The 27,012-nt window shown below is 36.6% G+C and overlaps 1 protein-coding gene across 1 annotated transcript in view; it reads right to left on the bottom strand.

Annotated features, from left to right (window-relative positions):
- msi2a (musashi RNA-binding protein 2a) overlaps positions 1-27,012 on the bottom strand; it is a 336,546-nt gene that overhangs the window by 154,625 nt on the left and 154,909 nt on the right. Inside the window, 1 exon segment of the mRNA XM_056467211.1 lies at positions 7,066-7,114. Coding sequence (XP_056323186.1) covers positions 7,066-7,114 — 49 coding nt within the window.

The following is a 27,012-nucleotide window of genomic DNA, read 5'->3' as shown; positions in this document are numbered from 1 at the left end:
TACAGGTGGTTTGTCAAGCCCACTCACCTCAGCACTGCACACTCATTGCACAATGTTTCCCAAGATGTATTGAGTGTTTAAGAAGGTTTCTCGTGCACATGGTGAGTAAAAGATTGTCAATTACAGGTGGTTTGTCAAGCCCACTCACATGAGGAGCACACTCAGAATTGCACAATATTTCCCAAGTATGGGGTGCTTAAGAAGGTTTCTTGTGTGTACAGAGAGAAAATGAGTGTGATCAGTGACAAGTGGTTTGTCAAGGCCTCTCACCCACACTAAAATTGCAGTATGTTTGGAGTGGAATGGAGAGTGTGAGAAGAGTGTGTCCAACAGGTGGTTTGATGCACTGTTGATAATAGTGATGCACTATTAATCACATTCCAATATATATATTCGTATGTAAAGTCTCAAAAGTTTGACTACTTTTTAAAACTAAAAGCCTTCATTTTTTAATGAAAAAACACAACTACCCAACTGAAACCTTCATTGTTTCACAATGTGAATAATATATACAATTTTAAAAATAACATGCTATAAACGCTGGTTTGTATGACTGCATGTTATTGCAAACACAGTGTGTGTTCTGGCAGAGCGAGGGCTGTATGGCCGTTGGGTATTCACTGTAACGGCACACAAACGGCTCACAAAAGCAACCAGCAGAGCCCTGATGAAAATCACACCATTACATCTGTAATTAACAGCATGAAATCCTGCCATGAAACCCCTTCAATGTCTGAATAACATCCCTGATCCATGCGCCCACAGGAGAGCCAATGCACGCTCCCACAATGCACTGGGGCAGCCGGACTGATGGAGCTTTGGAGCTCAATTTTCAACACAATCATCCTCATTTCAGCCTGAAAATGCCAGAGAGATTCTGCTGCAGTCTCTTTAGTGAAGAGAGAGAGAGAGAGAGAGTGAGAGTGAGAGTGAGAGAGAGGGAAAGAGGGGGAGAAAAGAATGGAGGCGGACAAAGAGCGTCTTTTAACAGCAGTTTAACAGTCACCTGGAGGGCATGAAGGACACGAGAGAGAAAGAAGACTGTGTGTGAAAGAATGTGTGTGAGTGATATGCACTCTGCAATCTAAAAATCACACATTTACAGGCTGTTTTATACATATTTACCGACTCTTTACCATCTTTATCCATCTCTTTTTGACACTCCATCTCTGAAACATTCTGTACTGTACAGGTTTCTCTTTCGTTTTAGTCATGCTTTCTTGCAACAACACAAGGTGAAGTGTACTGTCAAAGCATATACAGGGACTACAAGGATGATAACTCAAGAAGTAATAATAAAAAGTCACTATGCAAGTGTTATTTAAGTGTGCAAGTGGGTTTTGCCCCCCTCACTGACTCAAACCTCTTTCAGTCAGGCATCTGCACCATGACTGAAGGTGAGGGTTTGTTTTTACCTGCTTAGCAACACAGATAAACTTATAAAAAAGTTTATTAGATAAAACCACAGGACTTGCACTGATGATCAGGGACTTCATGTATCAATAGCCGCGTTTCCACTATCGCGCCTAAAGCGAGCGAGCCAGGGCGAGCCAAGGCCAGTCGCGTTTCCACTATCACTTCCGGGGCGTAATCGGGCCAAAGCGGGGCTTCCTTGGGGCCAGCGTCCGGCCTTTTTCGGCCCGCCGAATACCTTGGGCCAAGGAGGGCCAACTGGGGCTTCGGGGCGGGGTTACGTACAAAGGCGGAGTTTTCCTGTCAGGTAAAGAGGAGACAAGATGCTTTCTTCCCTTACATTTGTTTTGCTATCGTCGTTCTCGTCGCTCGGCTGCTCTTTTGCGCCTTGCAGCCAAAATCTGTGTTCGAAGTAAATGCCGCCGAACTCGAATGTCCTTATCCAGGGATCGCTGTCTGGCCTTACACCAACAGACCTCAAACAGTAAAAAAGCAATCGCTTCGGTGTTCTCCATCTTCCAGCTCTCGTAGTGATGCCAGGTTGTGTTTGTGGTTATAATTTGAGTTTTTGTTCCCGCTGAAGTGGGCGGGTTGTGTGACGGGTTGTGTGACGTTTGATTCGGGGGACGTTCTGGGGGCGGTGTTTGCGTGACGCGCTGCGAGCAACTAGCCCGACAGTGGAAACGCGACATGATTTCGGCCTCATTTCTCAACCTCCTGGGCTATTGGCCCGGCCTGGCCCGATTAAAGCCCTGGCTCGCACTGGCCCGATAGTGGAAATGCGGCTAATGCTGCTTAAGCACAAAAACTTTGCGTACGCCAGATTTCACGCTCACGTTTGGATTTTCTAACGATGAAATTAATGTGAGAATGTGCGTTGGTCTGCACCAACTTCATGTCTGGCGTACGTGTATTTCTTGTGTGTGTTTGTTTTATTTCCATCGGCGACTCCTAGAGACAATCCTGTTAAACTGCACACTACAAAGTATCGCACCAGCAAAGTATCCTGGCAACTGGTTCTTTTCAAAGGAAACTGGTAGACCACTCTGGGTTAAGCCAGTCGTCTTTGAGTCGTGCAATGCCAGCTGTATGGGACGGGATCATCCACATGTCTAGCAGCTATATAAGGTTTCCATACTATGCAGTTGACCAGCCAATAATATGTTATGCTCAAATGTGATTGGGCAGCTGAAATGCCGGTGGCGCTACCTTGATGAGTGAAGCAGGAGGCTGCTATACCGCCCTCACAAAGTGTTCCTCTAATACATATGTGTCTCCCACAGACACGCATACTACTCCAGACAGTAAAATGTCGCCTACAATTGAGCCAACTCTCTCCTCAAAAGGTGTTAGTTTAGCATCCCGTTCCCCCGCCTGTTCAGTCCGCACTTTGATGGTGCGCCGCTGTTCTCCTCTTAACCTGCACCTTTACATTGGACCATTTCTTTTTTAATTCACTCACAGTGCGATGTTCAGACACAACTGCGTTAGCCGGATCAGCTAAACTCTCCCACTCGATTTTTTTTCTTTTGTTATTAATTCCGGAGGACAAACTTGCAAATAACACAATTTTTCAGGAGCACAGGAGCACCTCCAATTCATATTTTGTGAAGTTTCTCTTTTTGCTTGCTTTTGTCATTGTTTTTCGTTTGGTTTTGCCAAAGTGGAGTCATCACCATATGTATACGGGGGAGGAGGTTTTGCGCTCATGCATGTGGTCTCAGTTTCACGTTCATTTGGATGTACAAAGAGAATATGCATGAGATTCCGCGTACGAACTGTTTCATACACCAGATTTTTTTTACTGCATACGCACATTTACAGCTTTGTCCGTACGCAATGTTTTAGTATGAATTCAACGCAAGTCTTTATACATGAGGCCCCTGGACTTTATTATTATTTATTTTCCCGAATAAGTAATTTATATCTTAAATAAATTCAACAAATTTTTGTTACAATTTTTTATTTTTTTTTAAATAAATGTTATCATTAAAATAAGTTTTCATTTAAACAGTCAAATAAAAATGCAGCCTAAACTTAACCAGTGTTTGGAGTAACGCGAGTTACAATATATATATGAGTAAAGTAACACATTACTTTTAAAAATTAAGCAATAACATTTGAGTTCCTTTTTTTTTGTTTTTTTAATGTAATGCGAGTTGCCTTTTAGTTTAGCTAATTCACTTTTAAAAACTAATTTGCTATATCAAAATGACTGTACTCATGTTGAATCCCGCACACAATGAGAGACTGCAGGAACAGACAGAATTAAAGATGGCAGAACCTTACATTTCTGCAATAGAAATATTCTCTTTATTTTGAACACATGGAAGAAAAGGTAAAGAGGATTATTTGAATGGACACCGATTTTACTTTTCAATAAGACAAAAAGTACAAAAGTAGTAAAGGCATTGCTTTAAACTTTCATTAATCTGTATATACGGCATGTATAGCTCTGGGATCAGGAGGTTCTCCAAAGAAAACATTATCCTACTCTCCAAACATTTCTGATGTGTTTTTTTTTTTTTTTTTTAAAGGTAAATGAGGGTTATACAGTGTCATTAAATGCAGAGCTTCTCTATTAAAAAAGAAGAAAAAAGGGGTGCGTTTCCCAAACAATAACATAACTCACAGCTGAACTATCATAGTACAATGCTTCGTTTGAGAAAAGAATGTAGTGACAAGTGTTTCCCAAAACCTGTAGTTTCTCTGTCGCAGATCCATCGTTGAACCACTCTTTTTTTTTCTCCATATTATTGATAAATATGTAAATGGCACATACGGCATACGTTTCATTTACAAATATTATTAATATTATTAAGAATATTCCATAGTCTAATTAAAAAGCAAACATGTATTCTAATATCATATATAAATCAAATAAATAAATAAATAAATAGTGAGGCTATGTATTAAGAAATTAAATTTATTATTTAATAATAACATTAATACTTTAATAATAATATTAATATTGATGATGATGATGATGATGATTATTATTATTATTATTATTATTATTATTATTATTATTATTATTATTAAGTGGGATATTGTTTATTTATTTTTTGAAAAGTCTACTTTTACAATTTGACATCCAAACCACTGCAGAAATGTTCTAACCAGCAGGTCCATGTCATATACAGTACAGAAACTTAATAAATAACCTACTATAAATTAAAAGCATCAACGTATGCTATAAGACGTAACATAAATTCCGCTTCTAAATAATAGGTCACCTATAGCTTTCGTCATGAGACACGGTTGTGTTTAAAATGACATCAATGTTTTTACAGTGCACTGCGAAGGGAACGCAATTGTAAACAGAAAATAGCTAAAACTAAACTGTCAAAATACTTTGAAAGCAAATTACACCTAAGAGAGATGACATTAATCCTTTTTTTTTTTTAAATCATACCAAGTTTAAACGTTAGAATATTCTAAATGAATAGGGCATAGGGGGGGATAACTGGGAATAGAACACAGCCAGGAACTATGTTTCTGAATACAGCTCCAGAGGTGTAGTTGCAAGCATAGAAGTTTGCAACGCAGTTTGCAAATGTTCATTGGAACGATGGATTTGGGAAAGGCCAAAATCAACAAACTATGACAAAGTAACAAACTACTTTGTCTGAAAAAAGTAACGCAAAAGTAGGGGTGTGAACCTACACTAGTTTAGTTCAACTAGTTATGTCATCGATTTGGTTCAATTTGATATCTCGGTGCATCGACAATGCTTTCCATGCAAGACTTTTATACATAAAAGATTTCCATCCAAACATATTTATACAGTATATTATTCGTAACACAATTTTGTCCTTACAAGCAGTGGATATATGAACTGTACCTTTAATTTTATCTGCTCGAAGAAAACACTTTTTCACTGTATCGAACAAAACTCAACAATCACAGAAGACAAGATGAGCATTTAAAGCAAATAAACTATTGTAAATATTATCCATTTGCTTTTTGAGCACTGTCAAGTGAGTTCCTACATCCCTATGATTGGTCATTGTGTTCACAAGCTCAACAGAGAGGGCTTGCGATTGACTCTAAAACTGTCAGCGCTGTTTACCGATGAGTGATGCAGAGACTGAAAAAATATGAGGTAACAGTGTACATGCAGATAATAAAGTGCACGTTGTGATAGACGCCGTGGAGAAACCTCGCTCTAAAGATACACTCGTGTGAGGATCCATAAGCATCACTTTAATAGTGATAGTGGAGAGGAATAGTTACCTTACAAACTTGCCAGCAGTTAAAAGGACTAAAGTGAGAGAGTGAAAGAGAGGCAGACAGAGAGAGAGAGAGCTTTTATTTTTTTCCTAGCAGTGAAATAGTGTCTCCTGGTTCTGCTGTACTTTAGTGTCAGTGTAATTTGTAATTTTTAATTTGTAATTTATTAATTTAACAGGGACAATGCTCATTAATAAACAGTAAGACTGTAAATAAGCCAGAGTTAGCCACGGGGGCTAATTTTCATCTGTTGCCCCCTGCCAGATTTTAAAAGGCAACCTAAAATCAAAAACACATGATCACACATACAAAAACAGTAAAATTACAAATGACAACAGGATCAAACATGTAATAAGAATTTCTTAAAATGTTAGACAGAAGAATTACATATGATTACAAACTTGATTTGCTTTTAGCCATTTCTTTAGCTTATATTTAAAAGTTGAATAATTTGTAACACCCCTTAAATCAATGGGAAGTGTGTTCCAAAAATGACTGGCTCTAACTGAGAAGACTGATTGTGCAAAAGTTGTGCGTCTGAACTGCACAGCACAGTCTCCCCTGATAACAGACCGTGTTGCTCGACCATTATTGTTCTTGTGTGTTACAAACTCACATAATGGGGGTGGAGCATATCCATTTAAAATCTTAAAAATCAAACAAGCATCAGCCAAATATTTCATATTATCAAGCTCAATAAATAATGTTTTTGTATTATATTACAATGATGATACCTAATAGGCTTCTGATCAAGTACTTTAAGTGCCCTGTTTATAAAGTGATTCAACTGATTTTAAAACCGTTTTACTTGCGTGTGACCAACTAGTAAGACAATATGTAATATGAGAAAAAAGTGAAGGTGAAAGTGAAAAAGTGAAAAAAGTGAAAGACTGTCCAGCAAACTCACATGCAGTGAATTGTGCACAGTTGTCTGCTTTTAGTTGGAGCATTTTTAATTACTCGTCGTCACCTCATTTGAATAGCATTCAACTGCGACATAGCAGCACATATGAGATAAATGACGTCGGTATTAATAACCGGTGGATGATCTATTAATGAACTGATACCGAATTGTCCACGTCTGCATCACGGCGGATTGAAGAAACATTAATTTTGACACCCCTGCGCAAAAGTAACACAAAAGTAATGTGACGCATTACTTACCAAAAGAAGTAACTAAGTAACACATTTAGTTAATTTTTTGGGGGAATAACTCCATATTGTAATGCATTAGTTTCTAAAGTAACTTTCCCCCGACACTGCTCTAACACAATTGTACAATACAGACAACCCATATGAACATTTGCACCAAAATGACCACAATATTCAGTGACCCTCTTACACACACAGCTCAGCATCAGAGGACACCCACAATAACAATACATATTAAGCTGTATCAAAGAAATAAAATGGTCTTACCTCTATGTCTGTTTGTAGTTTTTATCAAACATTAGCATGCGTCCTCTACCTATAAAAAAAAAGACGAAAAAAAAAAGCATACATGAGTCACTGAACATAAAAAGTATTTTAAAAGTCCAGAAAACAGTACAACAGAAGGAATGGGCTATTTCGCTCGACGTGGACACTAATGTAGTAATGGAAAGGTACTGCCAATGTTTGAGATTCACAGACTGAAACCAGCTGATTCAAATGTGATCACTAGATATATTGGGCATTATCAGTGGTTATTAGATGATAGAGAGGCCTTCTGCACCTACTGGTAGGCTCAGCAGGTTGTTATCATCGATAAACATGGTAAATCAGATATAGGTTACCTATGGCTGCGGCCGAAAGTTAACAAGAATTATTAAGATCGAGAATTTATTAAATTTCCCATTAATTGTATTTTATTAACATCTACCCCTACCCTAACTCTAAACCCAACCGTCACAGTAATGTAAAAACAGATCTGGAGTCTTCCCGATTAGTATAGCTGATTAACCATGAGAATTATTTATATTATTATTAAACTTCCCATTAATTGTATTTTATTAATGTCTACCCCTACCCAGCAGCGCCCCCAGGGCCACGGCCACCCCTGTGTAAACTCTGACCACCCCTGTAGCCACCCCAATATGACTTTGCTGTTGATATTATTCATTTAAATGTACGTGAATTCACAATATTTCATTAAAAAATATTTCATTAATAAATATAATGCTGCCACTAAATTATTATGGATTGATTGGCGCCACCGACGTAGCTGATTCACTGAGATTGTACACTTTTTATTAAGAAATGATCATTTTCTAAATGAAAAATTGTGTTTTATCCAATTGAAAACCACAAATCCAAAATAATATTAATAATAATAATAAAAATAATAAATGCATTTAAAATCAGCTTTTCAGAATCTATTTTAATTAGCGCCTGCATTTTTTTGTGCACGTATTTTGCAAAAAGGTACTTCAATAGAAGAAGCTATATTAATAGTATTGTGACTTAAAAAAGAACATGGATAAATGGTATTATTAGGGTCTGTATAGTGAGTGTGTGTGTATGGTAATGCTTTTTGTTCAGATTGTTCATTTGTCTGTTTATTAATTCATTCATTAATCTTCATCAATTTTAGACAATGCATATACTGTATGCTGTACAATAAAAGTATGTGGAAAAATAACTGACTTGAAAAGCGTTTGAAATTTTCATTTTATTTGGTTTGCACGTGTACTTGCTGATTTATTTCAAGGTATGAATTGTAATATTTTAAGAGTAATTCATGAAATTAATTAAAACCACATTATTTCATATTCCAGAAACAAAAATATAACATTGCTCATTATTCACAATATACACTTGAAGTCAGAAGTATTCGCCCCCCTTTGATTTTTTTTCTTTTTTAAATATTTCCCAAATGATGTTTCACAGAGCAAGGAAATTTTCACAGTATGTCTGATAATATTTTATTCTTCTGGAGAAGTCTTATTTGTTTTATTTCGGCTAGAATAAAAGCAGTTTTACATTTTATAAACCATTTTAAGTTCAAAATTATTAGCCCCTTTAAGCAATTTTTTTCTGATAGTCTACAGACAAACCATCGTTATACAATAACTTGCTAATTACCCGAACCTGCCTAGTTAACCTAATTAACCTAGTTAATCCTTTAAATGTCACTTTAAGCTGTATAGAAGTGTCTTGAAAAAATATCTAGTCAAACATTATCTACTGTCCATCATGTCAAAGATAAAATAAATCAGTTATTAGAGATGAGTTATTAAAACTATTATGATTAGAAATGTGTTAAAAAAAAATCTTCTCTTCGTTAAACAGAAATTGGGAAAAAATAAACAGGGGGGCTAATAATTCTGACTTCAACTGTATAAACAATTAATTTTTTGTGTGTGCCACACCCAAGATTTGGTGTGGCCTCATCTGGCCACCCCTAAGAAAACTTTCTGGAGGCGAGTTTTCTCTATTAGTAAAGCTGATCAACCATGTGGATGGATGATAGCCTTCTGAGCCTACCAGTAGGCGCAGAAGGCCCCTACTGGCCCATATCTATCAGATGATAACGCCCATATCAATCAAGTGATAACATTGAAGTGGCTGCTGAAACTGACAATACAAGTTACCGGTTTGATTTAGTAATCCATCTAACAAATCCAATCCAGATGAGATGTGTACCAAAAGTTCTTCAAACTCTTTGTATGACGGGATTTAAGCTCAACAAGAACAAAACATCCTTACAATGTACAAATAGCAATAAGAAGTGCAGATCTCAATAAGCTGTGTATAACACCTGCATCATACAGTAACAAATGCACTGCAATCATAACCACATATTTCTCCAGAGCACCACTGATGGCTCACTGTATTTTCAGTGTCCTTCCTCAACAGGACACATACTTAGACAAGTAACCTTTGCATGATGATGCAAGCAGATTCTTAAAAGAAAACACACAGAATATTGTAGAGAAACACCAGAGTCCAGAGTAATTTGCCCTTCATGACTCACGAGAGAGCGAGAGAGAGAGAGAGAGGAGTCTCAGAGGGAGACAAAGCGGTCCTGTGTCCATGCACTGCCTGCCTCCTGATACGTCGCTAGGTAACATGAGAAGTTGTCTGAGTGTAAGAGACAGACTGTCCAGCGCAACGGGAGACCCCAGTATGAGCCCAGGGGGTAGAAACACACACATGCACTACACACACACACAGGGGTCGTGGTGTGTCTTTAATAAGAGGTATTAAAATTATCCAGCAGCAGGAGTCAAACCTGCTCCGCCCACATGAACCCCACAGCGAACCAGCACACCATCCAGACAGACCTACTGTACAGCACTTCCACCTGGAGCAACGTGGGTTAAACACTTCCATCATGGGCAAAATGAGATCAGACATTTCCCTGAAATTATGGGTTAATAGCTGGAAGCAAAGCTGAGCCTGCTGCTCTCAGCGCAAAGCAGATCAGACAGAAGCAGACCAGAGCAGACTAATACTTCATTTTAGATCACGTCATCTATCAGATCACAACTAGACCAGCTCATACTATATCAGACTAGATAATCATTATCAGTTTAGTCTAGAGACAAGTCTGTCAGTCATTTCATGTCACATCACATATCAGACCAGTTTATACTACATCAGACGAGAGAGCACCCTGTACTAGAAAAGTCTACGGTAGTTCACATCACATATCAGACTCTAATGACATACCAGTCTATTTCATATCATGAGATATACAGTTTATTGAATATCAGACCATGCTAAACCAAACCAATTGCATTAAATTAGTTCCGGACCAGTCCCGGTCTAGTCTTTCATATCAGATCATCAGACCACAGCATACAAGTCTATACTATAATCAGACCAGACTGTTTATGCTAGTCTAGAAAAGCTTGTGATGCTTAATATCATACAATATACCAGACTATATCATACAAGACCAGCCTGGATTATATCATACTATACTAGCCTATTTCAGTTCATATCATCACACATCATACTTTATATCAGATTACTCTAGCCTAGTCCACATAGTACCAACTAGACCTGATCAAATCACAGCAGACCTACTCTAGCTCTACATTATATTTCAGATCAAAACAGAACATTCCAGTCAGTCAGACCTAACCAGACCTGAATGATCCAGTTCAGACCGCATCATCTATCATTAGTCCAGGGCACTGGTTCAGATCACATCATATATCAGACCAGAACAATCCAGAAGAGACCACATCAGACCACATCATATACATCATATCAGACCAGAACAATCCAGTCCAGACCACATCATATATCATAACAGACCAAAACAATCTAATAGAGACTACATCATATCAGACCAGAACAATCCAGTACAGACCACATCTTAAATATCATATCAGACCAGAACAATCAAGTACAGACCACATCTTAAATATCATATCAGATAAGAACAATCCAGCATAGACCACATCTTATATATCATATCAGACCAGAACAATCCAGTCCAGACCGCATCATTTATCATATCAGACCAGAACAATCCAGTCCAGACCACATCGTATATATCAGAGTAATCAGACCAGAACAATCCAGTCCTGACCACATCATATATCATATCAGACCAGAATAATCCAGTCCAGAGCACATCATATTAATCAGACCAGAACAATCCAGTCCAGACCACATCGTATATATATCGAAGTAATCAGACCAGAACAATCCAGTCCTGACCACATCATATATCATATCAGACCAGAATAATCCAGTCCAGAGCACATCATATATCATATCAGACCAGAACAATCCAGTCCAGACCACATCGTTTATCATATCAGACCAGAACAATCCAGTCCAGACCACATCATATATCATATCAGACCAGAATAATCCAGTCCAGAGCACATCATATTAAACAGACCAGAACAATCTAGTACAGACCACATCATATATTATATCAGACCAGAACAGTCCAGTTCAGACCACATCATATATATCATAGTAATTAGACCAGAACAATCCAGTCCTGACCACATCATATATATCAGAGCAATCAGACCAGAACAATCCAGCACAGACCACATCGTATTTATCACATCAGACCAGAACAATCCAGTCCAGACTACATCACATTACATCAGACAAGAGCAATCCAGCACAGACCCAATCATATTTATCATATCAGACCAGAACAATCCACTACACCACATCTATTATATATATATATATATATATATATATATATATATATATATATATATATATATAATTATATATATATATATATATATATATACCATATATTATATATTTACATTATTACATTATATATATAGACCACATCATAAGATCAGATGATATCATATACCAGAACAGACCAGAATAATCCAGTACAAACCACATCATATACCAGATCAGACCAAATAATCCAGTCCAAACCACATCATATTGATCCTATCAGAGTAATCAGACCAGATCAATCCAGTCCAGACAACATCATATAACACATCAGACCAGAACCATCTAGTACAGACCACATCACATAAATCAGATCAGTCCAGTTCATATCATATTCCAGATCAGACCAGAATGTCATGTTGTATCAGACCAGACATGATGTGATTCCTCCACTAATATCTGTGTGCAAAATAAATATCTGAAAGACATGCTCGCAATGTTTAAATGTGCTCGAACACTGTCCTTCTCACACACACGGACAGCAGTGAAGACGTGAGAAGCTCAGTAATGCGTCACACACCACTAACCACATTGAGCTGGCCAAATCAGTGTAGCACTGCAAGTCTTTTCAAAAGTGTCTGTCACTGGACTGCTCAAATGCCTCTGCGCCTCTATCTGATGGGAGGTTAAGATCCTCTTCATACTCACACACACACACACACACCACTCGGTGCTCCTGAAAGGCAAGCTGAAGAGGCAGACAGAGCTCTTATCGCTCTTAAAAGAGAAGTGAAACTCTACAAGACTCTCGGACTTTCTTTTGTGGAAGGAGAAACGTCAGCTAAACGCTCCAGAAGATTCTCTCCACACACAGGAGTAAAAAGCTGCCTGTTTCTGTCAGGCAAGTCAATATGATTTCAAACATCTCTAGAAGGGCAAACACATTCATGCAGGTGTGATCACACATGAAACACAGCACAGACAGATGCTCATGAATAATTAATCGAAGAAACTGCAGTATTAATAAAGGAGCAGGAGAGAAAGAGATGTTACAGTGTAGGAAACACATCCTGACAGCTGTACGATCAACCACACTCAGAGGTCAAACATCCTTGACCGGCGAATTTACAATCATCCCACCATGACTATCTTCCAGTCATCTGCGATTACTGCAGGATTTTATAGATCACGCCTCAACAATGGTATAAAAAAAATATTATGGAGTATAATATTAGAATATTATGGGTGAAATATAAAATATAGACAATCTTTAATCATAATTAGGCCCATACATAATGTATGTATGCAAAAACATTTTAATCATGTATATTTATCCACTTTTTATGTTAATTTGAGTCCTATTATTGGATAATATGCAAATGTTTAGATGATTTGTGATATAGTTTCTAAAGTAATATTTCCGTCCTTCAACAACGATATTATTTGCAGTGTTGGGTAAATTACTTAAAGTAATAGTTAAGTACTGACTACTACTGGAAAATTGTAATCTGATTACATTACTAATTACTTCATGTAAAAAGTAATCAGATTACTAATTACTTTACTTTGACGTTACCCTTAAAACATATTAAAAAAACTAAATAAACTACAGCTCTTTCAGTAATGGTGTGTGCTGGCACTCACTGGAGCATTGCTTCACATGCACACGCGTCAAACAACTGAAGCAGAGCTTGAAAGTACATTAAGAAAGAACATATACATGTTATCTGACTAACATTAGCAGCTAAAAGTGTCTTGAAGAATATTCAAAGGCTTTTATTTTTATAAACCATACAGATGTGAGTGTGTCTGAATGTTCTGATTGGCTGAAGTAGATGTCTCACAACAGCGCGTTCTAAACATGAATGCGCTCTTTCCGTCAATTTTCCTTCTGCGTTCACACATTCCAGCAAATTACCTGTAATGTTACAACTTCTCTTTCCAGAAAATCGCCAGAACTAATTTTCCGGTATTTACAAAAAGGACCCGTTTACACATGTTCTTTTTCTGGAAAATTGCCAGTAATTTTCCGGAAAGTTTTGTATGTGTGAAAGGGGTTAGGTCTGTGGTTGTGGAGACAAACTGTAAACGCTCAAAAGTTGAATAAATGAAATCTGGAATACATGAGTGCGTTGCATCGCTCCCAATATGCGGGCCATTGGAAATAACGAACTTAAGCGCACAAAAGACGCAATATATGCACGGCCCTATTAGCAGCTACGCTTCTCTTCAGATTTTCAGAAGTTACCTTCACTCCAAACCCTGCACAAAAATCCAATTCAGTCTGTTTAGGCTGAGTTGGACCGCCATGTTTTTGGGCGCCGGTGTCCTCCTGGACATCGACCAGCAAGTATTGTAGTAGAATGCTTCCGTTTAAGTTTCTGGTCGAGATGAATGCAGTCGAAAGTTCTTTAGACACTAGACATAGACTGCAATTCACAGTACTGCCATACTTCTGTTTTTACACTTAATGAAATCAAAGTAATGTCTGTATATCTATTTGAAGAGAAGCAACCACTCTTAGCAGCTATTTCAGCTCGTGTTTTCCAGCTATTTGAAAGCGCATGCTTATTAACTGACATTGGAGCTGTAAATGGGATTTTAAAAAAAGCAAATATTGTTTTTTAAAGCCTATATTTCGTCTCCTTAGAATTATAAGGTTCTATCTGACATGTTTGTCAGAATGAGTTATTGACATTCTTATCAAATGACAACTTATTTATATTATGGGATGGGTTTTTTTTATACGTTTTGTACATTAAGACTTATTATTTAAAAAACAAATGTTACACACATACTGTTTGCTGTATGGAATGCAAAAACTTTGAAGCCTCATATCTCAAAATCATTCAGAACCCAAATAGAACCTTATAATACCAAGGTCACAATTGGCAATGCAAGCAATGCAATTACGTTGACTTTAGTAGCCTAACTGTAATCAGATTACAGCAATTTAAAATGTAAATCATTACATTACGGCGTTCCCCAAAAATGTAATTAGATTGCAGTAACACATTATTGTGAAAAAATGGTACAACGAACTCTGATTTTTTGAGAGACTTACAGTACAGCTTTGTTGACCAAATGAGTGGTTCTAACTGAATTTACATTGTAAAGCTTAAGTTTTATTTATGTGTTAAATTTTCAGCTCCTATACTCTCTAAATCACTCTGTATGAATCCACAGATCTTTTTAACAAAAATGTTACCGAATAGTAAAGTAAAAAATAAAAATAAAATAAGTCTGCAGACTCGTCTGGCCCTGATCATAATACAAAAACCAGCATAACTATACTTTATTATACGAATACATTTTTTTTATTTCAATATTAAATGCACAGATATTCCATGTTCACTGTTTATTGTAGATCTTTGAATAACCAACACAAGAATCTGTCATTTCAGGGTAGAACTGTTGAGTCACATGCACTCTGAAATGCAACTCGCTTTCAGTGGACTCAGGATCTTTCAATTATCAGAGTGAGGCAAGCGTTCAGCATAACTACAGTACACAGAAGATCAGTTATAATCAGAAACACACAAACAGATTCAGAGCCAAAACCTAAACACAATACTAATGTGGATATACTTAATTGAGACGGGGGGAATAAATCTGAATTTCAAGATATAAAGTTCAAATTCAATGAGCTCTTATGAGATTTTCTCTATTGACTATTTCATGTAATCGAAACCTGTTTATTCTCACAACTGATTTTAAAGTCTCTTTCAAATAAAGACTGTTCACCCAGCGGCCATATTTGCAATGCCTCCAGGCAGCTCATCCAAGACCAAAATCCTCTCTAAATGAAACCTGAAACCTTTAAAACTACTCACAGAACCTGCAATTAGTGAACAGTCCCATTATGTTGTCACTTCATCGCTATATTACATTCATAATGTCTTATTCCTTATTTGCTCCAGCTACTGCAAATGCACAGAGATTACCGTCATGCCAATCTCCTTTATGGCAGTTTGAATGATAATGGTTACAAACACTAGACGAACAGAGACAGAACCCAGAGCTAAGACTGCAGGATGACACTAGAAATACACAATATTTGATGTGACATGCTGCAATATTATTTATCCTGTAACACTTTAGTTTGGGTCACAATTCATGCTATTACCTACTGGCTTCCTACCTGACTATTATATTAAGATTCTAACTGTTCATTAGTAGTCATAAAGTATGATTCTACATCCCTAATCCTATCCTACCTCAATACCTAACCCAACTACTACCTTGTAAACTATTAATAAGCAGCTAATTAGTAGTCTATTAAGCTAGCAGCATTAGTTAAGGATTTGTTCATACCGTGAATTATAATCTAAAGTGTTAGCATTTATCCAATGAAAAGCAGTGCACGAAGCAGTTGCAAAACAACACCATATCACCATAACAAACAAGCATATCTGTACAAACCCATCCCTCAATGAACAGCATGGCTATAAAGATTGATGATTGGCTATTTTGAACAGAAGGCGGGACTTCCTTCACTGCCGCAGCAATACTCAGCGTGCATTCTTTCCTCATTTAGAGTAGCGGTTCGTAATGTTGGAGTCACACGAAAAATTTGGGCTGGGGGTGGTTTGCTTGGTGATTCCCAAAAATTGTTATTAAACTATTAGAATTACTATATTGTACCCACAACCTGCAGAAGATAAACAGTATATAATAGATTTAAAATCAACATGCAAATAAAAAACCACCAGCATTTAAAATCTTTTTCCATTGGATTGCGACCCGTGGGGTTATTACGCTAGATTAATGACACAGCAAGTGTTGATAGCAGATTAATTTAAGGCACAATGTTAACCTTTGACACCTTTACGGCACTCGCGTACATTAAAAATAAAGGCCATGAATGAACAGAGGACGATCTCCAGGTGCGGCCTCCAAAATTAAACCAAGATTAGTCTTGTGATGCAAACATTGTGCCCACCATTGTCATTAAGTGAGCTTAATATTAAATTAAACAAATAAATAATGACTATAAAACATTGTAAGGTTGTTAAACTTTTTGCGTAATTAATAAGCTTGTTTATATAGTTTCTACTAGTGTGTGCACCGTTGTGTGCGATGTTTGTATGTTAATAACACCTCAGAGGATAGTGGGAGTCGCGAGTCACTGGAACTGTTATTTTGGGGGTCGCAAGATTAAAGTTTGGGAACCTCTGATTTTAGAACAATGCCAGTAAACTGTCTTTTCACATCGATAGTGTTTGTTTAAAGTCCACATGCACCGGAAGTTTCTGAGACTTTTGTTTCAGTGTGTTGATGTACTTAATACTTAAAATATTGATTAGGAGGTAGGGCTTCTTTTTGTGCATCATTTCCTCATAGCAAACTAACGGTAAGAGTTGTATGGTTAAGAATAGGGAATATGCAGAAGTACTTTTAATTTATCAGTAACATGGGTCAAGCTCTTCCGGTGAACTCTAAGGCACCTTGCACCGCTCATCACCAGGCTAACACCATCCCTAAAGTGAAGCATGGTGGTGGCAGCATCATGCTGTGGGGATGTTTTTCAGCAGCAGGAACTGGAAGACTAGTCAGGATAGAGGGAAAGATGAATGCAGCAATGTACAGAGACATCCTGAATGAAAACCTGTTTCAGAGTGCTCTTGACCTCAGACTGGTGCGACAGTTCATCTTCCAGCAAGACAATGACCAAAAGCACACTGCCAAAATATCAATGGAGTGGCTTCACAACAAGTCAGTGAATGTCCTTGAGTGGCCAAGCCAGAGCCCAGACCTAAATCCTCTTGAACATCTCTGGAGAGATCTGAAAATCTGTTTTATTTTTAATAAATTTATTTAATTTTTTACATTGTCATTATGGGGTATTGTGTGTAGAATGTTGAGGAAATAAATTAATTAACCATTTTGGAATAAGGCAGTAACAAAAAATGTGTGAAGCGCTATGAATACTTTCTGGATGCACTGTATGTTCATAAAATAATTAATAGATATAAAAATGATAAACTAATAAATAAAATATAGATATAAAATGACACAAACACTTCTGAAATGTCTGAATTTTAATATTCGCTGAGAAAAAAAAAAGCTGTGATTATCCAATTATCTTAAATTATTCAAAACAACTACAGCTGAAAAATATATTAAAATAAGAGTGTCTGGCAGTACAGACGGAAGCTGCGAACACACACATATGCAAAGAGGATTTTAAATGTAGATTAAATATATGTGTGATAAGAAGAAAAAGAAAAAAAAACTCATTCTCGTCTTGCTGTAAAACCCATGAGCTCTCTCCAGGGATTGCAGCTGAAATATCAATAATTCAGCTTTCAGAAAGAGAAGCACATTCATGATTTGTATTTAAAAATGGAGTTACAGGAGCTGTAATGCAGCCTGACTGGCCTGGATAGATTTGGGAGAGGCACAGGAGATGAAGCGCTGAGGAATTCCCTGTCTTACCGGCTCAAAGAGGGAGAATTTAATGCATGAACGAATGATCTTCCATCTGATCCCGGATCAGGTCAAGTCACAGCCTTGCAGAGAGCAAACTGCAGGACTTTAAGAGACACAGAAGTGTGATTCTATGTGTGTGTGTGTGTGTGTGTGTGTGTGTGTGTGTGTGTGTGTGTGTGTGTTGTGTGTGTGTGTGTGTGTTTGTATTGAAGTCTGTTATAGGTGGAATAGTAACTCATTACAGGCACCTCTACATAAACTGCATGCACTGAACATTTCCATGTTTATTGAAGAAAATAAAGAGAGATGAGCAAATGAAGATTTAGTTTCTGTTTATACTATTTTTATTATATTTTATTATTATAACTATTTTCATGCTTTATTTACACTCATTTTGTTCTATTAAAGGGATTTTGTCAAAAATAAAGTACCTCATCATTTACTCTATATCTGTGATATTTGAGTTTCTTTCTTTTGCTAACACAAAACTATTCTAAAGATATTTTTGAAGAATGTTTCTTCATTTTTCAAATAGCTTCTTTTGTGCTAACAAGGGGGAAACTCAAATGTTTTTAAACGGTGAGTAAATGACAGAATTTTATTTTTGGAGGATCTTTTTTAATGTTTCGTTTCATTCACACTTCATTCCTTCATTGAGTCTGCTTCGGTTCCTCTCTCACTTCTTTTACTGAATTAGCATTAACAAATATTATATAGAAATACATTTAAACAGTCACAAAAACACACACACAGAGCTCAGTTTAAAAGCGTGGCTCTCCTCTGCTCACCCAAGCTGCATTTAAGATAAAAACATTAATATTGTGAAATATTATTGCAATTTAAAATAAAAACATTTTCATTGATAAAACCATCATGATTATGTCACATGACCCTTCAGAAATCATTCAAAAATGATGATTTGCAGCTTTAGCAAAATTTCTAAATGAAAAAGTTGAAAACTGCTTCTACTTCTAAAAACTATTACTCTTTTTGACACATAGAGTTATAAAAACATAATAAATATCTTCATAGACAGAAACATTGGTCCAATTTATTGCTTTTATTTGAACAGAAACTATTGATTTCTTTGTGAAAACCTTTTATATGTAAACAAATCACCCTTACATAAGCTAATGTTTATTATCAAATCTCTCTGTTTTTGGTTTGTCTGCTTGCATGTCATCTGTCTCTTATGATGTTTGATTGGAGTTTGTGTGCATGTGATTTTTACCATTCACTAGAAAAAAAAAAGAGTCAAATGGTGCATCACAAGATTGACACAGAGAGTGTCTCTTGTGGCAATCAATATAGACACCGGAGACTGATTCAAAAAAAAAAAAAACTACTACTAAACATTTCATTCTTTAAATGAGGCCCAAATTGCAGTCATCTTAATAAACTGAAGTCAAACTAAAGCTGCCACAATTAAGTTTTTAAGATAACCAATATTAAATTACTCATGAAAACTTAAAAAATCTCTAGACTCAAATCTATATTTCTTTTCATTTCTAAACACCAGAGACACACAAAAAAAAACTACTGAAGGTTTCATCCGTCAAATTAGAACAAAAATCACAATGCTCTGACCAAACTGCATTCAAAAAAGGTGCTGCAATCAGTTATTAAGATCACCAATATTACTACACTTAAAATATTTATTACTCACGAAAAAAAAAGATTTATTTCAAGACTCAAATCTTGTGGCAATCCAAATAGACACCGGAGACTGAATCTGAAATTTATAAACACACAAAAACTAGACTGTTTCATCCATTAAATGAGACCAAAATTGCAGTCCAGTTAATAAACTACATTCGAAAGGGTTAAAAAAAATAACTATTATACAAAGTCATATTAAAGACCTTTATTAAAAATTACACTACGGTATTTAACAGTGTTTTTGATTTAAATGTAAGATTTTTAATTTATGAACTTCTACATTTTGTTCTATAACAACACAAATAAATTTTTAGGCCTGCACGGTGATGCAGTGGGTGCACATTTGCCTCACAGCAAGAAGGTGGTTGCTTCGAGCATCAGCTGGCATTTCTGTGTGGAGTTTGCATGTTTTCCCTGTGTTCGCATGGGTTTCCTCTGAATGCTTCGGTTTCCCCAAGTCCAAAACATGCGGTATAGGTGAATTAGGTAGGCTAAATTGTCCGTATAGTGTATGTGTGTGAATGAATGTGTATGGGTGTTTCCCAGTGATGGGTTGCAGCTGGAAGGGCATCCGCTGCGTAAAACATATGCTGGATAAATTGGTGGTTCATTCCACTGTAGCGACCCCAGATTAATAAAGGGACTAAGCCAAAAATAACATGAATGAATGAATTTTAATTTTAAATGTAAGTAAAACACTTTCAAGGACCTGTGTTTGTTTTTAAGTACTTTCCAGGCCTTGAATCCACCATATATCTACCAAGAAGCGTGAAATCTGAAATCTACATTTCCCTTCACAGTGTCTGATTCTAGACCGATTCTAAACTGATTTCTAAATCTTGTGGCAATTAATTTTAGCTCTTTCACACATACAGACCGTCCCAAAAAACGACCTTTAATTTTCTGGAAAGGTCTGTATGTGTGAACAGGCCCTTTTTGAAATACCAGTAAATTCATTCTAGCAATTTCCAGAAAGAGAAGTTGTAACATTAACGGTAATTTCCCAGAATGCTGCGCTGTGTGAACGCAGAAGGAAAATTGCCGGAAAGGTTGTTCATGATTAGAACGCGCTGATGTGAGACGTCTACTCCGCCAATCAGAACATTCAGACACACGCACATCCGCGCTGTTTATGAAAATAAAAGCCTTTGAATATTTTCCCAGACACATTTAGCTGCTAGATGTCATCAGATAAAGTTACTGTGTTCCTTCTAAATGCCAACTGTGTAAAGAATTAGACAAAATGATTATGATAACCGCTGTTGGTTTACCTTCAAGCTCTGCTTTAGTTGCTTGACGCATGTGCACGTGAAGTGCAGGAGTGCTCCGGTAAGCACCGGCACCACATATGTACATCTCGACATGAAAGCATATGTTTAAGTCAAAGTTGTTCACAATACTTATCAAACCACAAAGTTTGAAATGTCACCAAATGTGTAAACATTTAGCTGCGATTCGCTTCAGTCTTTGGGGGTCTCTGGGACAAAACAGCTGCATGAATGCTAAGCTTTAAATAAAAGTGAAACCATCAACAAAAGCCCAACCCCTTTTATGTTTACAAATACAAGCGCAGCCATTTTGAGCTCATTTATGGTTAATAATGTCAGAATTTACCGGTATTTTCGAATGGATGTTTGAATGGTCTTTTCCAGGAAAAAGTCCAGAACGTCCGTGCCTGTGTGAATAGTCTCTTTTAAAGGGCTTTAGACACCAGAGACTCGGAGATTCTGAAACTTAAAAACAAAACAAAAAACTACTACTGACCATTTCATCCATCAAATGAGACCAAAACGGCAGTGCTCGTAATAAACTGAATTCAAACGAAAACTGCCGCAATCAGTTATTAAGATAACCAATATTACGAAGCTTAAAATAATTAGACCAGACCATGTCCAGACCGAGAAAAGAGTTGCAATAAACTGCATTCAAAATAACGTCGCCTCAATCAGTTAATAGATAATTCTACACTTAAAATAATGAATTACTGATGAAAAAAAGATTGATTCAAGACTCAAATCTATATTTCTCTAAATCTTCCACATTTCGAAATCTTGTGGCAATCAATATAGACACCGGAGACTGATTCTGAAATATATAAACAAACAAAAACACAAACTACTGACCATTTTCTCCATCAATGAGACCAAAATTGCAGTCCTCTTAATAAACTACATTCAAACTAAAACTACTGCAATCAGTTATTAAGATCACCAATATTACTACGCTTCAAATATAATTACTCATAAAAAAAAACAGATTTCAAGACTCACATCTACATTTCCTTTCACAGTGTCGATTTCTAGACTCAAATCTGCATTTCCCTTCACAGCGTTAAGAAACATCTGTGCTTCTGTAACTGTCGTGTAAATATTCATGAGCCCTTGGCTCCTCAACCAACCAGGACTGAGATGAACTGATGAATATTCCATATGAGACCTTGGCATGTCCATTGTTAGCAGGCGCCGAGAGGCTGTGGAAGATGCTCAGGTGTCTGGAGTCAGAAGAGACAGATCTGCACTGGAAAAAAAACCTACAGTAACATCAATCACAGCTCTCACAGAGACAAAGCTGCCGTGGAGGACAATTATGGGTCATTTTATTAAAAGGTCTTTAATGTGTCCAGACTGTGCACAAAATTGCTAAATCCATCACTTTATCGCATACACTTAAAACATTGTGTTTCTGGGTACAGAAAAAGAAGAGAAAAGACGTTTATCCAGCATAACTGACAGTTTTGTTGTTACGCTTCGCTAATCAGGATTTCTTTTTATAAACAGCCCCCATTCCACTCGCTCTCATTCACTTATCTACAGCTAATTATATCAACAGGAAAAAAGCTTAATAACCTGCTAATTGGTATGTAAATAAGATCCTCCTGACACTAACCGTGCCACACAACTTTAATTTAAATAAATATATCTCAGTATTCATTTAGCTCTGTGACGACTGGCAGCGGAGCAGCTGATATCAGGCGTCCCCCACCACCCCCCCTCCTCCTCCCAGCGGCCCCTGCAATCTATTCATCTCATTTTTCTTCATTCCTTTGCGAAAGCGTCTGACAGCATCCAAGAGCCTGAACCGTCTCCACAGCAGCAGTAAAGCACATTTCCATCAGAGCTGACCGATCGATATATAGCAGAGCAGAGAAACAGAGAGAGGTGGACACAGACAGGAAGAAAACCCTGATGCACTCCACATTTTTAAACCAAAACCAACATTTAAAATACATTCTAAAAGTATTTCATTCTAATTTTAGAAATGATTAAGCTACATTTCTGCTCCAAAAGCTTTATAAAATATGTCTTCACATTATATAAGGTAGTATAACTATAACCCATTGGTATATACAGGTATAATTCTCACTATTAATAAAACATTAACTTTTGCCTTAATAAACTCCTAATTTTCGCTTTTTAATAGTTATTATGGCAGAAGTTGGGTTTAGGTATTGGGTAGGTTTAGGGGTGTACAATAACATCAAGCAGAAAACGTGCTTATAACTTGCTTTATAGCTTTATAAGCTGCTAAAATCTAATAATGGCAGGTAATATCACAAATACTGCAGACCTATTGGAACCCGCATGGACCCAAGATTCTCATAGAAACAGTCATGCTTGGTGAAAAGAATCATGGTTTGGGATTACAGTATGGGGGTGTGCGAGACCTCTGCAGGGTGGATGGCAACATCAACAGCCTGAGGTATCAGACATTTGTGCTACCCGTTACATTACAAACCACAAGAGAGGGCAAATTCTTCAGCAGGATAGCGCTCCTTCTCATACTTCAGCCTCCACATCAAAGTTCCTGAAAGCAATGAAAGTCCAGGATTGGCCAGCCCAGTCACCAGACATGAACATTATTGAGCATGACTGGGGTACGATGAAGGAGGTGGCATTGAAGATGAATCCAAAGAATTTTGATGAAATCTGGGAGTCCTGCAAGAACACTTTCTTTGTCATTCCAGATGACTTTATTAATAAGTGATTTGAGTCATTGCAGAGATGTATAGATGCAGTCCTCAAAGATCATGGGAGCCATACACAATATTCATTCTCTTTCCACTGCACCATGACTTTAATTCTATTTCTGTTAAGTGACAAGACTTTTGTCAAAGCAAAGACAGACCTTTCAGTCCTAATTAAATAACTAAAAATCAAGGCATTATCATATTTTATTTTGGTAAAATAACCATAATCTAGAGTACTTTGCCTTTCATATAAGCCACTTCTGATAGCAAACGATCAACTAAAAGTCACATTATTATTTGTTGTTCCTAAAACTTGGATAGGTGACTTTTGTCATGTTGTATATATTGAGTATTAAAAATTTACATATTTTAAAGCTTCTCTTTTTTTAATACAAGAAAAAGCTGATTGCGGTGATGTTTGGCGTGAAGAAAACTAGGAAACGTGAACAAACTGAAACGAATTTGCAAAGCATTTTAATTTTGATTGCATATTAAGTTAGGGCTGCTGTTGCGCTTGTCTGTTTGCATTTCTCCAGCAGTCTCACCGCACATACAGAGAGGTGCAGCACACGTCTCTGTTCATTTATCATCCATCATCATTTACATTTATCTAAATTAGGGCCAATTAAACCTGCTTGATTCCACATCGGATGTTTAAGTAATGGCTTCCGCTCTGTTTGCATGCTGATTATGGGCAAACTTCAAAACCAAAGTCATTTCCTTTGAAAGCTGCACAAAACTGTTTGAATATCTGGTTTAAAGGGCAGTTCACCCAAAATTTAAAAAAAAGTACTCGCCAAAAATGCTTACTCTCCTTAAATTGGTTTCAAAACTTTATGAGTTTTTTTTCCTGCTCAACACAAAAGAAGAAACTCAGAAAATGTTAAACAGGTTACCATTAACATCCATTGCATAAAAAACAAATTTATAGCAGTCTATGGTTACCGGTTTCCAACATTTAAAAAAAATATCTTTTGTGTTCACAGCTAAGAGAGAGAAAAAAAAATCAAACATGTTTGGAACAAGAGAATGGGAAGGTAAATTACATCATTACAATAGTAGAATCTGCGGACATTTTTTGCTATTTTTGCGCAGAATTTTGGCAGATTTATGCAGAATGCTTTTTGGAGTATCATAACTAAAACCTTAATATATGAACTAAAATATACCTTTTTAACTTGTATTTAATGTTTACCCTGCAAATCCAATTAGACACTTAAAGCAGGTCCTCATATAATATCTTTACTAAAAGACAGAAATATTACTTTACAAACTGTATTGTGAATAAATGATATTAACATTTTCATAGTCACTATTATTACTGAAATTAACTTAACACTGATTAAATATAAATGTACACACATTTACACAAGTAAATAAACAGAATCAACGATGGGCTAAAAATCTGCGGAAATCTGTGAAAAATCTGCAGAATTCTGCGCGGCAAGATTCTGTGTTGGCCTACTCATTACTTACTCACCGGCCACTTTATTAGGTACACCTTGCTAGTACCGCGTTGGACCATTTTTGCCTTCAGAAGTGCCTTAATCTTTCATGGCATTGATCAAACAAGGTACTGGAAATATTCCTCAGAGATTTTGGCGTAGACACGATGTTCAATTGGTACTAATAGGACCACAGAGCTGCCACTAACTGGATATTTTCTCTTTTTTGGACCATTCTCTGTAAACCCTAGAGATGGTTGTGCGTGAAAATCCCAGTAGATCAGCAGCTTCTGAAATACTCAGACCAGCTCATCTGGCAACAACAACCATGCCACGTTCAAAGTCACTTAAATCACCTTTCTCCCCCATTCTGATGCTCTGTTTGAACTGCAGCAGATCGTCTTGACCATGTCTACATACCTAAATGCATTGAGTTTCTGCCATGTGATTGGCTGATTAGAAATATACGTTAACAAGCAGTTGGACAGGTGTACCTAATAAGGTGACCGGAGAGTGTACATTTCTACCTTTAAATGTATTTTGAATGATCTCAAAACTTTAGGAGCTTATTTAACAGAATAACAGACTTAAATACGAATTCAAGTAGATGATGAATAAAAGAAGTGGACAGAATCATAGCGGAAGGACACGGATGGACAGAAAACTATAATGATAGACACAGAAGGAAAGCGAGAGAGGGAGAGACAGACGGAAAGACAGACGTGGAAGATGGCAAAGAAAAGAGAAGCAGAAGGAGAGAGTGGAGCTTTCTGTCATTTTCTATGTAATGAGAAAAGTAATGGCATTTTTACTCTCTCTTTTTTCTCTCCAGACTGTGATTGGAGGTGAGGACCACACACAAATCCACAATCAATCCTCTTTCTCTCTCTGGTCCTGCTCAAAAAACCAGCTGCCTAGTTAGGAACCACGTTTAGCCAATATAAGAATATAAGCACAAATGAAGACTGCTCAAAGTGGTAAGCAACAAAACTACAAGCCCCAAAATCTGAATTTTCAGTGAAGATTTTCAATTTTAGGCCAGACTAACATGTGAAAATATCAACATTTGAACTATTAGATTAACCAAAAAATCTCCAAGCATTTGGCTGTTATGAACACCACTGCAAATATTACTAATAATCACTCTTAAAATTTGATCATATATTTATTCAATGTATTTTGAATTGTTCAAGATATCCATATTGTGCATGATCATTCTCATTATATATTGAATTATTGAATATCTGATTTCACACAAATTCTGTGTTTGAGCATTTTCTATTTAAAGAATCCTGATAAAGTTTTCAAGCTTCCATAAAAAAAAAAATCAATTATAAAAGCACAACTGTTTCAACATTGATGATTATATTAAGCATATTTAATCAGCATAATAAGATGATTTCTGAAGGATCATCTGACACTGAAGACTGGATAATGATACAGATAAAACAGCATAACAGGAATATTTTTTATATATACACAAACTGAAGTTATTTTAAATTTGAATACTATTATTTCACAAAATTAGTCTGTTTATTGCACTTTTATTGGAGTTTTAAAATGAACCATCCAATAAACCATCCAACAAAACCATGATTTTGCTGACAACAAAAACTGCTTAACGAAATCCCAACATTTTATTTACACTATTTCCTTTTACTATGCCAACAAGAATGACAAATCTTTGTCATTAGAATGCAACAATCCAACAGTCGAAAGACATTCATCTGATGCACTTAACCAAATGTCAAAGTTTACTGTCAA

Source organism: Danio aesculapii, chromosome 10, assembly GCF_903798145.1.
Source record: "Danio aesculapii chromosome 10, fDanAes4.1, whole genome shotgun sequence".
Classification (NCBI taxonomy): Eukaryota; Metazoa; Chordata; class Actinopteri; order Cypriniformes; family Danionidae; genus Danio; species Danio aesculapii.
This window is presented reverse-complemented; position numbering and strand designations above follow the sequence as displayed.